The 17090-nt window shown below is 37.7% G+C and overlaps 2 protein-coding genes across 2 annotated transcripts; both read right to left on the reverse strand.

The window, feature by feature from the left end:
• Positions 1 to 915: 915 nt before the first annotated feature.
• LOC117625646 (putative disease resistance protein RGA3) lies at positions 916 to 3729 on the reverse strand. Its single transcript, XM_034357173.1, has one exon. The coding sequence runs from the start codon at positions 3727 to 3729 to the stop codon at positions 916 to 918; it is 2814 nt and encodes a 937-aa protein (XP_034213064.1).
• Positions 3730 to 4624: 895 nt separating this feature from the next.
• On the reverse strand, positions 4625 to 13201 carry LOC117625953 (probable LRR receptor-like serine/threonine-protein kinase At5g63710). Its single transcript, XM_034357555.1, has 8 exons — positions 13134 to 13201; positions 12948 to 13051; positions 12451 to 12594; positions 8215 to 8285; positions 7984 to 8127; positions 7364 to 7705; positions 6268 to 6662; positions 4625 to 5097 (listed from the first exon to the last, which is right to left on the reverse strand). Exons 3-8 carry the CDS (start codon positions 12540 to 12542, stop codon positions 4783 to 4785), a joined length of 1359 nt encoding a protein of 452 aa, XP_034213446.1. The 5' UTR covers positions 12543 to 12594; positions 12948 to 13051; positions 13134 to 13201; the 3' UTR covers positions 4625 to 4782.
• Positions 13202 to 17090: the final 3889 nt, after the last annotated feature.

Consider the following 17090-nt stretch of genomic DNA (forward strand, 5'->3'; position numbering starts at 1 on the left):
GCCGAACCTCGTTAAATGTTGTATCTCATCTACTTTACGTGCAGCTCAATAATTTAGCACATATTCCGTTCATTATATAGCAAATACTAGCTTACTAATATTACTATTATTACTATAGCCCCTTCACTCAGGCCAGAGGGTGAGGAGATGGAAATCCTGAATCATTAGCGACTTTTCTAGCTTAAGAACACACACCAAATCATAGTTACTCAAGGCAAACAAAACACACCTTCTAGAGGAACAGAAAAACTGGGAACTGATACACAATAAAATAAGAGAAAGCCAAATTCACGAGTAACTCAAGAGTACATTTTACGAATTAATGACACAAAGGAAGTTTTGCAAATGATCAATACACCAGTAGATTAGTTAAATAGTAGGTGCTTACAAAACAAAAAAATCAGGGCAATCATCAAGCTCAGTAGACCTTCCAAATTCACCATGTCTCTGTCAAGGCAGTGACGAAAATAATCAAAATTTCTGTTATTGGAACTTCCGTAGGCTGACACTTGATGATTTACAAGGGTCCCTGAAATGATGACACATACATAGTTGATCAATTAATTTGCTTCTTGCAATCATTTCTCAATTCGGGAATTAAATTTTTTGAGAAACAACTAAAGCATGCAGATTAAACAAAACAACAAACCTCGTGTAAATTAATTTAGGGAGATTCACTAAATTAGGCAGATCAAAGCACCTTTCATACTCATTTGAAAAATCCTCTTCATAGAAAAATCATGATATCATAAATGCGAACAATTACTTACAGTTTTAGCGAGTCACCATCTCAAGATTATATATGCCGCCGAGACAGATGTTTCATAAATGTGCCTAGCGAGTCATCACCTTCTGAAGATTTTCAAGGAAACAAATATGATCATTGTAGGTAAATAAGAGATTGCTAGAGCTCAATTACCGGGAGTAAATGCGGATGTTAGCAGAAATCTTAGCCCACTCTCCATTGCCTTCTTCGTAATGCTCTGCAAGTCTCCGACATCTGATGATGCCAAGAGTCTGCAGTGGTGTTTTGAAGATGAAGTCTGGCAGTGCCTTTAGCAATTCGCAGCCGCCAATTCTTAACTCAGAAAGGCATGGCATGATTGTAATTTCAGAATCTTCTTTGGTCCACTCTTCCACGCCTTCCCACTCTTCCCAATTCGACATGTTGTAAAAGTGGAGTTGTTTCAATTTTGGGAATAATATTTGGGGTGATCTGATTCTGAATGAGGTTTGATCTTCTAATCCCAAAAATTCAACACCGACCTTTTTCACTCCTTCCATACTGTATAGGACCAGTCTTTCAAGGCATTCCAATTTCCCAAGAGGCCAAAGTTCACACGGTGTCCCCCAACGAACAGTAAGGAATCTCAAATTGTGCAAAGACTGAATCCAATTGGGCCACATGGTGCCATTATAACTCCAAATCCTTAAAGATTCCAAATCTGGGTGCGGTCGTAAGGCATTCAGTATTTCTGCACTGTTCGTCTGCCCTGCAAAATCAACAGTGAGATTAAATAGCTTTTTGTCCAACAATTGTGCTTTCTCAACCTCGCTCTTATCTGTCGCATCACCCCGAAGTTGTATTTTCAGACTTCCCTCAAGGTTCAAGTTTCTCAGATCCCCAATTTGGAATTCTTCATCTTTGTCGCCACCACATGAACACACATCTAGTGTTTGCAAACTTGTTAATCTCCCTATCACTTTGGGGAACGACTTCAGAAGACCACAACCGTCAACATAAAGATGCTTTAAGTTAATCAAGTTTCCCATGTTTTCAGGCAGTTTTGTAAGGTTAGAGCAGCACACAAGGCGCAAGGTTGACAAATTGTACAAACCACAAATAGTGTCTGGTAATTTCTTCAGTATATGATTGAAAGACAAATCAATATGCCTCAAATGTATCAATTCACCAATCTCCTTCGGGAGTTCTTTGATGGGATTAAGACTCAAATTTAATGTCCTAAGACATTTCAATTGTAAAATTAAATTTGGGTCTATGGTAGTAATTCTTGAATCAAAAGTTGCGAGCGTGCGGAGATTTTTGCAATCGTAAGATGAGATAAAAAGTGGAAGTGGACCTTCAGGAACATATCTCAAGGTCAAATGACGAACTTTATCACCAAATACCTTTGATTCGCTGGTAGTTTCCTCACCATGATCGATAATCAAACACTCATTCTTGGTGAGAAATTGTACAAAGTCATGCACAATATCATGCATTTTGCAACCTGTAATGGTACTGGTGTCAAGATCTATCTCAAAATCTTGGAAAAATGACCGTGCCACTAAGTTGTCAAAAACTGCATCACCTGTTGTTCCCTTTTCTTTATTCCCTTTCGAAATAACATAGTCTTGTGCCATCCAAAGTTTAATCAAATCATCTCGTTTAAACTTGTAATCTTTTGGAAAAGTAGCACAATATAAAAGGCAACATTTAATTGTTGGGGCCAAATCATTATAACTTAGGAATAGGGGTTGGAAAACTTCTTGCTCGACCTTCTCTAGATTCCATATCTGACTATTCAAAACTTCTTTCCATTCTCCCATTTTTGTCTTATTCTGCATGAGACTACCCAAAGTCTTTGCAGCAAGAGGCAAACCTTTACACTTCTTTACAATTTCCTTACTAATATCTCCAAACTCATGTACATCCCTATCCGAAAAGGCCATGTGATTGAAGATTGACAAACAACATTCATCATTCAACTCTCTCAGATTGATCACGTTGCTTGCTTTCATCATTTTAGCAACCTCATGTTTTCTTGTGGTCACCAATATTCTGTTGCCTTTAGCACCATTTTGGAATGGCACCTTTAGTTGTTCCCACTTTTTAGGATCATCGGTCCATACATCATCCAGGACAAGGAGAAACCTTTTGCCCTGGATGGATGTAGACATACATTGCAAGACCTCATCCAACTCATTTGAATTTGGGGCGTTTTGACCAATAATGGCTTTGGCAATCTTAATCTCATCAAAAGGGTCTGAAACACAAACCCATTTCCTCAAATCAAAATGGGTTTTGACTCGGTCATCATTATAGGCTAGTTGGGTTAAAGTTGTTTTTCCCATGCCTCCCATCCCGACAATAGGGATGATAAGGAGCCCCTTCCCTTCCGCACTACTATCACTCAACAAGTTTGTTATCAAAACCTTTTTTTCATTTTCTCGACCAAATATCTCAGATATATCGACAAAAGATGCAGTTTGAGGTCGTTGAGGTTGTTGAGGTTGTTGAATGCCTAATTCTTTGCTTAGAAACTGGTACTTTTTTCTTTCCTCATAAATCTCAGTTAACTTATCATTCAGATCTTTTATTTTCAGAGCAATGTCATGGCGAAGAATCACCCTACTGACTTTGCCAAGACAAAAGTAACGGGAGAAACTAGAGAAACGTACCTTCTTCTTTGTAACAAGAGCATTTGGATCACCTTCTCTTTCTTGCTTCTCAACTTGTTGTTTGAGAATGTTTGTGTTCCACTCATCCAGCACATCCACCATCTGGTAGGATATATCTTTCAGCTCATCCAACCAGATTTTGACAGCTTGATCCGTCACTTGGCGTTGCTCTGCATCCTCAAGCACAGCTTGAATAACTCGGAGAGTCCGAGTGAATTTCCCAACATCTTCCTCAGCGTTCAAAACAAGTTTCACCCTTCCTTCCATGTATTCATAGGTTGTCGAGGCCAACCGTTCTAGCAGCACGGAAATGAGCGCATCAGCCATTATTTTGAGCTTCAGAAAATGGTTGACAGCAGTGTTTATGAACAAGAACTGATTTGGGGATAATTGTTTGTGTTGCGGTGTTCCCTTTCTTCTGCCCAGTTTATATGCTGAGTAAGTCTTCAAGGCAAACTCCAAGTCAATTTTTAAGAAATATCTAATCTGGGGCTGGTGAGTGCGCCAGACTGTCTTTCTTGACCCTACAAGACAAGATTATCGCGTTTTTAAGACGCGGATGACAGCGGTGAGCTCTACATCAAGTACATTGGTTGGAGGTAATTTCTCACTTGGGCATAGCAATAAGCAAAAGATGGTGGAGTATAGAATAATGGTACAAGGAATCTATGAACTATTGTGATTGATAATGTATAAAATAATGATCGTAGATGTTGAAGTGGATAGACATTTCATTAAAAAATGAAGACAATTAATATTCCATTTGTGAAGACTAAAGACCAATTAGTCCATATTCTGTCCAAGACAATTAAAAAATAAGGTGTGTTACAACTCATTGGTCAAGTTGAGGATTGGAGGTATGTGTTCACCAATTTGAGCGTGCGTGTTAGTGTGAATTCTAAATATAACCTAATTTGTAGTCTCCTATTTGGACTTTATTAGGTTTAATTACTTTACTTAAGGTCCACTTCTCGTAAATCCTATTTGTAACTAGGAGACCGAAATTTTTTCTTAACGTATGCACCTAAACGAAACTCATTCAGTTTAGCTCCAAAAGGATTCCGTTGTGGACTGAAACCTTCTTGTTGATTATTAAACCCAAGTAAAGATGAAGATTGGAAAAGATGAAGATTAAAAGTATCTTAAATCAATCCCACTCAAAATTTAATCAACAACGTCTCATAGACCACAAACATATCCACCCACGCAAACATAGTGGTTATATGAAATGAAAACTTATCTTTGGCTATATGATATCCCACAACTTTCTTTTCCTCTCTTCTCTTATCTTTTCACACACATATACATTTATACTATATATGGTACAATAATTAGTAATATTTGGGTTAATTCTAAATTAGGGAATGTAGGAAACAACTACTATCTTGCCTTGGACAATTGTATAGCTTCTTGATCATTTGTAGACTCTTCAGCCCAGGCAAACTGGTGATGAGACAGGAGTGAGAATTCGCGATTCCTTACATCCTCAAGCTGCTCCCACTCTGCCCATCTCTCTGCTAGATCCACTCCCTGCAGCAATCGAACCACTTGTGCCATTGTCGGACGGTCCTCGGGTGAGCTTTGAGTGCAAAGCAATGCGACCTGAATGACAGTCTCAACCTCTTTTGGATCGTGCATCTTCATGTGTCCATCCACAATGTCATCAAGCCTATTTTCTCTCTGCAGCTTCTTGATCTGTTGAGATCATATTTACATAATTTAATTAAGACATCAAATAGGAAGCAGCAACAAAGCATTGAAGAAGACAGTATTTACAAAAAACTTCAATGTGGTTGAAACCTGTTTCCAAAATATTGAGCTACATTGGAACCCAAGCAAGATTGAAGTTAAAGGTGACAATTTACACAGGCATCATGGAAAATGTCAAACAAGAATTATCTAGGACTAGTTTCTTAGATAAAATTAATCCCTAGTAATGAACACGAGCTGATTCTTGCTAGATTATATAATAGTTAAGAGTTAGAAAGCCCCCTCCTCCCTCTCTAAGAAAATTTGGCAAACCCTATAACAGTTCCCTAGCCATCCCGCCTATTCCTCCAAAATAAGGTGTAGCTGCTACTTGTTCCCCAAGAAACACCATAGTCACAATCACATCACACTCTCATGATTATCAATGGAGCATAAATATATTGCAGTTAAGTTTCTTTAGCCCAAATTAAGTACCGCTTGTAACACTCTCATTCACCCAATGTTAGACAAGGTCCCAGCCCAAATCTATGCAAATATTCTATGTATCTAAAGTCGCCTGGGATTTTTGGAGCATGCCATGCCTGACAATCTTCTTTCTAGCATCTCCATTCAGTCCTGCCAATTTGTGGTCTTGTGACTTCCCCCTCATGGTATTATCCCTAGCCTAGAGAGAAGGTTCCATTGACCCATAATTTCTACTACTAGTTCGTAAAATTGAATAGTGGCATGCTCACCAACTAAAAGGGGTAGACATCCTTTTCTAACAATCCCATGAAGGATTATATAAATCTTCAGAGAAAGGCAGAGAAAACTTGAGAAATGAACTAATTCGTAAAATTGAATAGTGGCATGCTCACCAACTAAAAGGGGTAGACATCCTTTTCTAACAATCCCATGAAGGATTATATAAATCTTCAGAGAAAGGCAGAGAAAACTTGAGAAATGAACTAATTATGTACTCGCTCATCAATTATGCATATCAATTATCTGGGAGAAAAAAGCAGAAATGCAAAAAACTTGACAAACTAACTGATAGAAGATAAAAAGATAAAAGCTGCCATAAAGGAGAGGTGCCATTTTAACGGACAAGAATCCCATCAAGTACAGATATGTCCAAAGAGTTCAGGAAGTCATATAGGAGACTATAAATCTTACATGATCAAGCAGAAGAACATCCTCCTCTTCTTCAAGCCGAGCAAAATCTATAGCACGCTGACCAGTGACAAGTTCGAGAAGTGTGATACCATATCCAAAAACATCAGTCTTTTCTGACGATTTTCCAGTGGACAAATATTCTGGGGCAATATGACCCATGGTACCACGCACTTGAGTGGTAACGTGAGTTGATTTTGTATCAACCAGCTTTGCTAGCCCAAAATCTCCAAGAACGGGCTCAAAATTATCATCTAGAAGAATGTTTGCAGCCTTTAAGTCACGGTGTATAATCTTAGGATTACAATGCTCATGTAAATACTCTAAGCCATGGGCTGCACCAAAAGCGATGCGTTTCCTTGTTGACCAGTCCAAGCCTTTCTCACCAGGTTTTAAATCTAACACATATATCAGGAAGAATATGTTATGAATTAAAAATATTGAACAGTAGATATATGAGAATCGTGATATGCCATTCCAAAGAATTAAGTGATGATTAACCTTCAAATGAACAAGCATAAAATACAAATGATGTAAATCCTATCTCCCCCCTTAAGAAGTAGGGAGGGGGGTGTTCAGGATGTCCTTACTTGAATATTGAGTTGGTTGAAGAAAATAGAAATTTGTATTTGGGAATTTGAATCACAAAATGGTGGTTATATATCAATACGTGCGATGAAAGACCTCCTCCATAAGTATGGGCTGGAAGGTGAGGTTGACCGTACGATACCTAATGGGTGTAAGTAAAATTACCAAGAAAAACAACAAAGGAAGTAAGGATTAGGGAGCATCTCAGAAAAAATTTCAAGGATGGTACCTCATGTCATAATATGTTGCAGAATTCTATTGCTAAATTAAACCACGAAAACAGAAGTAAAATTACAGGCTCTCAAATGGAACAGAACATGGCAACAAGCAATGATTTTTTCTTCTTTCTTTTGGGACTGAACACTGAATTAGGGCTTCTAATCACTTACCAAGCACAAAAAGAAGTTCAAACCATGGTTGTAAAACATGCTTGTGTTCAGAGCCACTCACACTGAAAAATGCAGAGGAGAAATAGAAAAGTAAACTCAAGCAATGCTCTTTTAGGACATACCTCTCAAGCGATACGCAACACTAAGATTTTTCATGAATGGATAAACAAGGATTCTCTCGGATGAAGTTGTACAAAATCCAATCAACCGTAAAAGATTCTTGTGAACTGCAACGCTAATGAGTTGTACTTCTCTCAAGAATGCAGCCTCTCCACCAGGACTGTTATAATCTGTAAGGCGTTTCACTGCAACCTTTACATTGTCTGAGAGGACACCTTTGTAAACTCTTCCAAAGCCCCCTTGTCCAATTATGTTGCTTTCATCGAAGTTATCTGTAGCAAGCTGAATTTCACGCCAAGAAAATCTTCTTAACTGGCCAAAGGAAATTTTGCACTCATCTTCACCTAAAATTACATTAAAATAAGAAAAGGGGGTGGAGTAGATGTTAGTTTGACAAGATTGTGTAGCTCGTGATGCGACTTTAGGCATTTGGACTTTTGAATACAGATTAAACGAATACATAAATCAAACTTGGTAAGTGATTATTTACACATCTGACTTACAAAGGGTGGGGATCGATTCTAACTTAACTAGGTTGAGATGATTTCAAATTTAAATTTTCATAACGATGCTTAGTACAAACTGAAAGTGATCTCAAAAGTAAAAGGTAAGGAAAATTTACCTGTAACATCAACAAAGACATCATGTGTTAGTTTGTGCATGCGATAATATCGATAAGCGAAAAGAGCCCCAATCAAAAGAATTACTGTTACACCACAACTTGCCGAAGTTATAACCGTTCCAAGTTTTGATTTCTTGGTTGAAACTGCCAAATTTTAAAATCATAGGTTATTCCTAGGTAATTCAAACATAGTTGGTAAACTGAAATAGTAGAGTTGTACAAAGAATAAACCTCGGAGAACAGAGCCAGAAGCACAAGGCTGCTTCAAGCTAGAACCACAAGCAAGACGTGCTCCTGTAAAACTGTAAGGATAAAACAATTAATAGCACACCATTAAGGATATATAATATAACTACTGGACAAGTATACAGTAAGTTGCAAATTATAGAATGTAGACGCAATGCTGAAGGAAAATATTATAATAACGGAAAGGTCATCTAGAACCAAATTACACAACATTGGAACCAAAGGAGTTTACGCCATTTTTTATTATAATAAGTAGGAATTTAAGCATTTGGAAAATAATATATATACATCCAAAATGATACTCGTGCTTGATGAAACTATTATAAGTGGCAGTCCAGAAGTCAGATCCTATACCTCGAACTTACTGTAATAGAAGAAGAAATAAACTCGTCTCTTAATGACCATAGCACCATTTCATGATAAACACATTATCATACATCTTTAGTGCTGGAACTCTCTCAAACCTCTTAGTTAGAATTCTAGATTTTTAATGGGCTGGTCAGCCCAGTCCTACACCAACAGTAGGGGTGGGCGAAATCAGACTGAACCAGACCGAACCGGCTGGTTTGGTTAGGATTTTAACAAAAATTAAGGTCATACGGTTCAAAACCCAGCTCACTGCAGCTGGTGGTTTCAATTCCCTCAGGAACGAGAGAACATAACAGAATCAATTCCCACTCTTTTTATTAATTCAACCCGTATCCCTCCTATAAAATCATATTTTTCCCCCAGCTCTAGCCACATGAACCTATCTCTCCAGTGAAGGAATTAAACAAAGACATCCTTCGCATAACTCCTTTAGCATGCAGAGAAACACAAAACAAGGATGTATTTAAAAATAATATATATTATATGAGTGTTATATATATATATATATATATATATCCAATTTTCTATAACAGGGTGATGCAGAATGCATATTATTAGTTTTCCTAATTCTACTTGGATTAGTTTTCCTATCTCTTATTAGTTTAATTTGTTTTCCTAATTCTTAAAGATTCCTTCTTGTTAAAAGGATCTCTTATTAGTTAATTTGCTTTCCTATTTCTTAAAGTTTACTTTTCCTTTTCCTAGATTAAAAAGGGTTTTACCTCTATAAATAGAGTTGTTTGTAATCTTTTAAGGCAGACTTGATTAATGATAAACTTCCTTGCTTTAAACTTTCTGATTCCTTCCCTTTCCCTTCGTCTCTTCGATCTCTAATTCTTCTCCTCGATCCCTTATTTCTTCTCTGTTCTATTGCTCAAGCGTTTACTCTAACCTTAAGGGCTGTTTACTCTAAACCTACGGGCTGTTCTACATCAATTGGTAATCAGAGCCTCCCCTTGCTTTTGTTTGCGTTTGCTCTCTCCCATGGCACCCCAAACCGTGGCCAACCTTGCAGAAAAATTTCATGCGTTCCAAGACAAAGTTTCTGACGATATCACTGGTATAGAAACCCAACTCTCCAAACTCAACATTGACCTCAAAGACGAGTTGGTACAGGCTCCCACACATCATGCAAAGACGGACCTGGCCATCACCAAACTCCAAGACTCCATTCAGTTGCTTATCAATCACTTCGGGCTGGACATGCTGAACCTTCTTCTACCTCCGCATTGCTCTCAAGTTCCTCTACGCCAACACCAAAAAGTGGTCTTCTGCCCAATCCACCCGTGGATCAAAAACTCAAGGCCGTGCCATACGGCATGCCTCATAGCTCCACTGGGCTCTCGCTTGATGATCCCAAGGCTCAATTGGAGCCCCCCTTTTCTTTTGGGTCTCTGCCACCGCCCCATTATACCCAACACACAACAGGCCCTTCTACAGTTCCACATGATCAAGGCACTCATCCTCCTCGCCAATTTGACAATGATGTCATCCGCCACATCAAGCCTACCGCTCCTACTTTTGATGGTCGTGGGGATCCTACGATGTTTCTTGATTGGGTTCAAGCCATGGAAGATTATTTCACCTGGTACAACTTGACAGATGCTCATAAACTTCGCATTGGTAAGATGACGCTACAGGGAGCCGCTAGACAATATTGGAATTCGGTGGAGGAGCAACTATATCAATTTGGACAGCCGCCTGTGACTCTATGGGACGAGATGAAATTAAAGCTTCGCGAACAATATCTTCCCACCTTTTATCGCCATCAATTGTATGATCAATTATGGACCCTTTCACAAGGAAGTTTGACTGTTACTGAATTCCACGCTCGTTTTATTGAACACAAGATACGTGCAGGGATTCGTGAAGAACCCGACATCACTATGTCTCGCTTTATCCATGGTCTTCGTGACGATATCAAGCGTGAAGTTCGTCGATTCCGTCCGCATATCTTGGAAGATGCATATTGCCATGCACTGGAAGCTGAAACTTTTTTGGGCCCACAACGTAGATATACTGGGTATTCCGGGCTCTCTTCCACTCCTACTCCAAATCGTAGTTCTCCTAGCTCCACATATGGCGTTGCCGGTCCACCTGCTCCTACGGTACCCACAACAGAAAAAGGACCAGCCCCATACACAGCTGCTCACATCGAATGCTATCGTTGCCATGCTAAGGGTCACATCGCCTCCCGTTGTCCACACCGAACTTTAACCATTAGCTCCCTCAATGAGGACTCTTGTGTGGACGTGTATGTGGAGCCCCTTGAACCTATTTATGATCCAGAACTTGATAATTGCTGTGAGGAGGCATTTCACCAAGTGAGTGTCATGCGTTGTATTTATTCAACATCTACACCTCCACCTCCTGATTCATGGAAACGCACAAGTATTTTTCAAACCTATGTCCCTTGCGATACCAATAGATGCCAACTAGTTATTGATGGGGGAAGTACACTGAATGTTATCTCTAAAGCTGCTGTCGACCGCCTTCACCTTCAGGCCGAGCCCCATCCCCATCCTTTTCATGTTTGCTGGGTAGATAACACCAAGTTACCTGTTACCGAAAGATGTCTTGTTCCTCTTCAATTGGGTCCCTGTCACGAGCGACTTTATTGTGATATCCTACCCATGAGTGTCGCACATGTGCTACTAGGCCGACCATGGCTTTACGACCACTGTGTGAGAAGTTGCGGTAGAGAGAACACATATACTTTTCAACATGAGGGAAAGAACATAACGCTAACACCTTCCAATCCTGCCGTCAGACCAACTAAGGATGTTCAACCAACTCTGTTACTTAGAGAGAAGGCTTCGGAGCATCGATTGAGTAGTTTATCATCTATAGACTTTGCACACGACTTGCAAGACACTGGTGTGTCCTTTGCTCTATTGCTTAAATCGGAATCTGACAGCAACCTCACACCACTTGCCAAACCCATACATCAGTTCCTCCCTGAATTCTCTAATATCATAACTGATGACTTACCAGATGAACTACCTCTAACGAGAGAGATTCAGCTTGCCGTTGACCTTATTCCTAGTTTCATTCCTCCTCCGATGCCGCGTAGTCCCTCTCCTAGTTCTGACCCTACAGATCAGATTAAGGACGTCTCAGATCATGAAGTTTTGGCCTCGTCTCCTGGAGATTCTACCAGCTCTCTGGTTCGTTGGGTTGGAAGGCCTGCTACTGCGAATACTTAGATTACAGAAGTTGAATTTCGCCAGTTGGATTCCACTCTTCTACACAATTATCAGGATTCTCTTCATGGTCTTGATTTGGCTGCCTCCCGTCCTCCCATCATCCATACTTACAAACATCGTCGTCATCCTTAATCTTGGTTTACTCGCCGGTGTCGAGTTCTTTTTCAATGGGGGAGAATGATGCAGAGTGCATATTATTAGTTTTCCTAATTCTACTTGGATTAGTTTTCCTATCTCTTATTAGTTTAATTTGTTTTCCTAATTCTTAAAGATTCCTTCTTGTTAAAAGGATCTCTTATTAGTTAATTTGCTTTCCTATTTCTTAAAGTTTACTTTTCCTTTTCCTAGATTAAAAAGGGTTTTTCCTCTATAAATAGAGTTGTTTGTAATCTTTTAAGGCAGACTTGATTAATGATAAACTTCCTTGCTTTAAACTCTCTGATTCCTTCCCTTTCCCTTCGTCTCTTCGATCTCTAATTCTTCTCCTCGATCCCTTATTTCTTCTCTGTTCTATTGCTTAAGCGTTTACTCTGACCTTAAGGGCTGTTTACTCTAAACCTACGGGCTGTTCTACATCACAGGGTTACAAATGCAGCCTTACAAATAAGAAAGTTGGAATCTTTTAGGAAGGGAAATGCAGCATTACAAATGCTTTAAATTGGACAGTTGACCCCAGGTATTGGGTATAGGACCTCTGAAATTATTGTTTGCAAGATTTAGATTCTGTAGATGTGTCATGTTGGCAAGATAAATGGGTAACAGGCCTGTTAGACTATTATCCTGGAAGTCCCTGCATAAATAAAGTTATTTTATCAAAATTCATGACTGGATGCAAAAATATATATTCTTCAGAATTAAACAAACAAGAACTACAATAATGAAGGCATTGGTATTATATTCCACTTTTTTCTATGACTCAGTTGACAGTATGTAAAGTTACAATGATAAAGAGAAAACTTAAATTCTCCCTCTCTCTCTCTCTCTCTCTCTCTCTCTCTCTCTCTCTCTCTCTCTCTCTCTCTCTCACGGTACCAGAGCACAAACTAGTGATCCAAAATCAGGTTTCAGCCAATGGAAATAGTTATGTTACATTTTCTGACACCATCAGCCCCAGAATACTAATGCATCAAGAAGTTGACTTACAGGCTAGCCAAAAATTTCAGTTTAGTAATCGAAGGAGAAAGCGTTCCAGAAAATCCATTTGATGCCAGGCTCCTGCAAAGTAGTACATTCACAAACTAAATGTACTGCAATGATAAATGATTTTCAAAGATGGCGATATTAATAAAATATATATTTTTCATGATCATAAAATTTAGTTTAACTTACAGGGATATGACATTTCCATTTCTACAAGTGACATGAGACCAGCTAAAACAGGGGCTAACGAGATTATAATTCCAATCTGTTATTCGGCCGCTGGAATCATTCAGTGCCCTAAGCAAATCGATCAATGCTTCACCTGCACATTATCGTAAGTGAAGAACGAAATTGTATGTAGAACCATAAATGGCTGGTGAAAAGAACTTTTGTTTATATTACAATTCTGATAAATGAAAAATGAAAAATTCTTGGACTTTCTCATATATGTCATTCACTTAGACTAGTTATCAAGATTGAACAATATATGACAACGCTCTTAACTAAGTAGTGAGAAAAGTATCACTTAAATCATATCCGCATTGATAATTTCAGAACCAACCTCATTTTACAACCAGAAATAAATCTTGCTTAAAAACAAATAATAGTTAGATATCACCATTGTTATTATTTGAAAGGATTTTAAATTTTAAAACGTTTTATTTTCTGTTTTAATTTTTGGCTTGTTTCTTTTATTTATTATAGGAGTTACAAATTGTTTAATTTTCAGTTTTTATTTTCTATTCATTGCCACCAACTTTTATGGTTAAATGTGTTTGGAGGTTACGAGTTTTGGATGCCTATAAAAGGCCACTCCTCCTTCACATTTCAAATACACTACAATCAGATTTCTCTATTCTCATACTTTCACATATTCCATACTTTCTATATTATTTTGGGCAACGGTTCTGTGGCTTGGAGTTTTCTATCCGACTGGGAACGTGCTCATAGCGGATCTTAAGCCTGCGTATTGGGGTCGTATCTTGGAGTCTTGTAGACCGTCATTACCTGCACGTAGGGAGGCTACAAAGGCTTTAGGACAGCGTCTTTGACGTGCTTTCACTATACCAGGCTTGCTTTCTTAATCTTAACTTGTTTTATTTATTTGTTTACTTGGCTCTTTATTTTACTTTACTGTTTAATATTTATTTTGTATATTATTTATATCTAAAAGTTTTGAATAAGAATTTTATAAAAAGGGAAAAACCACAATTTCTAATAACAATCTAAAGCCTTTGTAAGTTAAAATTATTCTTACCGTATTTGTTGTTGCTATAAGTTTCTCCAAATCGTAAACACTCTCTGTCTTCATTAGCTGTGTTTTCCTATTATTGCTTGTCTATACAATTTTCAAAACTATAGCTTTAAAGTCCAAAGTTAGAAAACCTTTTTACCAATATTAAACCTTTAACCTAATTGGTCTGCACCTATGTTTTTAAAAAACTTATTAAAGTTATTATTCAAAACCTTAAGTACCACTGTTGGAAAGTTTTAGTTACTCGTTTCAGTTTTGCTTGTGTTTTGATTGTTCACACGCTTTGGTTACCAACCCCAAACAAATTTAAAAATTAATTAAGTGCATCAGATTTTGTAACCGTTGTTTTAAAACAAAACACGCTTTGGTTACCAACCCAAACAAATTTAAAAATTAATTAAGTGCATCAGATTTTGTAACCGTTGTTTTAAGACAAAATTAAAGTTAGATATTTTGTCATAAATTTGGCCCGTTTGTTTCTTTAAGTTATTGTTTGTCCACCAACTGTTTGATTAATATTCAATCTTAATTTCTATTATATTTAAATTTCAGATTTTGTTGCTTCATTATTGTTTATTGGAATTGAGATGGATAGTGTAGAAACCAATAATGTTAAACCAGGAAAATTTAATGGGACAAATTTTAAGAGGTGGCAAAGACAACTTAAATATTGGTTAACTGTTTTAGGGTTAGTTTCTGCCCTAGAAGATAAAACCACACCTGATAAAACTACTGAAACCACTTCTAAAACTAAGGAGAAGATGACCAAAGAAGAATTAGAATATCATTGCCATAATAGAATCCTTAGTGCTCTCTCTAATGATCTGTATGATGTTTATCAAGATACTAAAAATGCAAAAACTTTGTGGGATGAATTAGAAGCTGAATATGGGATAGAAGATGCGGGAATAGATCGTTTTACAATCTCAAACTTTAATAACTATATGATGGTTGAGAATAAAACTGTAAGTGAACAAATTCATGAGTACCAAGATTTTTTAAGGAAAATAGAACTTAAGGGTACTAAGTTTAGTGAAGAGTTTAAAGTCTCTTGTCTCATAGATAAATTACCCCCAAGTTGGTTAAACTTTGCAAAAAACCTTAGGCACAAACAAGGAGTTTTAACCTTAACCCAAGTTTTAAACGCCCTTAGGATTGAAGAGAAACATAAATCAAGTAACAAGCCTAAGGAAGAAAAGACAAATGTGAACCTAGTGGAAACTTCAAACAATAGGAATCGTTTCCAATCTAGAAGGAAATCTTTCAAGAGGACAAACAGAAATAGCCAACCCAACCATAATCAATTCAACCGAAACCAAAATCGCCAGCATAATAGACCCCATAACAATTCCAATGGCAATAGAGATCAACCATGCTTCGTTTGTGGAAGAACAAATCATTGGGCCAAAGACTGTCATTACAAGAAGACCGAGCCCTACAAGCCCAAGCCTAAGTGGAACAAAGGACAAAGTGGTCCTAAAGCCCAAGTGAATGTGTTGGTGGATCAAGATGAACCCAATCTAAGGTATAGTTTTAAGCCTCTAGTTAATGTCGCATATTTAAGTAATAGTGATTGGTGGTTAGATTCTGGGGCAAACGTACATGTATGTTTTGACAAACGGTTTTTCAAAAATTACCAGAACTCAAGTGGAGGAAGTGTAACCCTAGGAAATGACACCGTCGCACAAGTACGTGGAATCGGAGAAGTGGAATTGAAGATGACATCTGGGAAGACTCTAACTCTCAAGGATGTGCGACATGTTCCTGAAGTGAGGAGAAATCTTATCAGTGGATCGTCCTTAGTAAAACAAGGATACAAAATTGTAATGGAGTCGAATAGGATTGTTATTACTAGAAACGATGTCTTTATTGGAAAAGGATATGTTTGTGATGGATTGTTCAAAATAAATGTAGTTTTTGAAGATAATAAAATTTCTCCTCAAGTTTTTAACGTTGAATCTTGTAATGTATGGCATGGAAGGTTAGGACATGTAAGTTTGAGCAAAATCAAAACGTTAATGGATCTTGAGCTAATCCCTAAGTCTAACATAGACCTTAAGCATAAATGTGAAGTGTGTGTTCAAGCCAAACAAACTAGGAATTCTTTCAAACCTGTAGAGAGACACACCCAAATCTTAGAGCTCATACATAGTGATGTGTGTGATTCAAATAGGTCTCCTACTAGAGGTGGAAACAAGTACTTTGTGACTTTTATTGATGACTTCTCTAGGTATTGTCATATTTATCTTATTAAGACAAAAGATGAGGTGTTTAATAAACTCAAGATTTATAAAAATGAGGTAGAAAACCAATTGGAGAAAAAGATTAAAAGACTTAGATCTGACAGAGGTGGAGAGTATACCTCAAATGAGCTTGGAGTGTTTTGTAAAGACATGGAATTATACATGAAGTTACTCCACCATATTCACCCCAATCTAATGGAGTGGCTGAAAGGAAAAATAGAACCCTGATGGATATGGTAAATTCTATGCTTCTTAGTAGTGGACTACCTGAAAATTTGTGGGGGGAAGCAATGTTAACTGCTTGTTTCATACTTAATAGGATAACATTGAAGGATAATGAGAAAACTCCTTATGAGTTATGGAAAAGAAGATCACCTAACCTTAGAATCCTAAAAGTGTGGGGGTGTTTACCTAAGGTACTCATACCCGATCCAAAGAGAAAGAAAATAGGTCCTAAGACTATAGACGCAGTTTTCCTCGGTTATGCGAAAAATAGTAGTGCGAATAGATTCCTGGTGATTAACTCTGAAGTAAAGGAGGTTGCAAACAACACAATTATGGAAGCAAGAGATGCTACATTCTTTGAAGATATTTTTCCGTATAAGACAAGAATTTCTAAGGAAGTACAAATAAGTGAAAAGCCTTCTA

This window comes from Prunus dulcis, chromosome 4 (assembly GCF_902201215.1).
Source record: "Prunus dulcis chromosome 4, ALMONDv2, whole genome shotgun sequence".
Classification (NCBI taxonomy): domain Eukaryota; kingdom Viridiplantae; phylum Streptophyta; class Magnoliopsida; order Rosales; family Rosaceae; genus Prunus; species Prunus dulcis.

Bases quoted from the DNA above. Each gene is read 5' to 3' on its own strand.
- LOC117625646 (XM_034357173.1), bottom strand. From the start codon at position 3,729: ATGGCTGATGCGCTCATTTCCGTGCTGCTAGAACGGTTGGCCTCGACA.
- LOC117625953 (XM_034357555.1), bottom strand. From the start codon at position 12,542: ATGACACATCTACAGAATCTAAATCTTGCAAACAATAATTTCAGAGGT. The intron at 8,286-12,450 runs GTAATGCTGCAT...TTATCCTTACAG, and splicing joins CTGTCCAATTTAAAGCATTT to TTTTACAGGAGCACGTCTTG. The intron at 6,663-7,363 runs GTATGTCCTAAA...TATATGTGTTAG, and splicing joins TGTTGCGTATCGCTTGAGAG to ATTTAAAACCTGGTGAGAAA.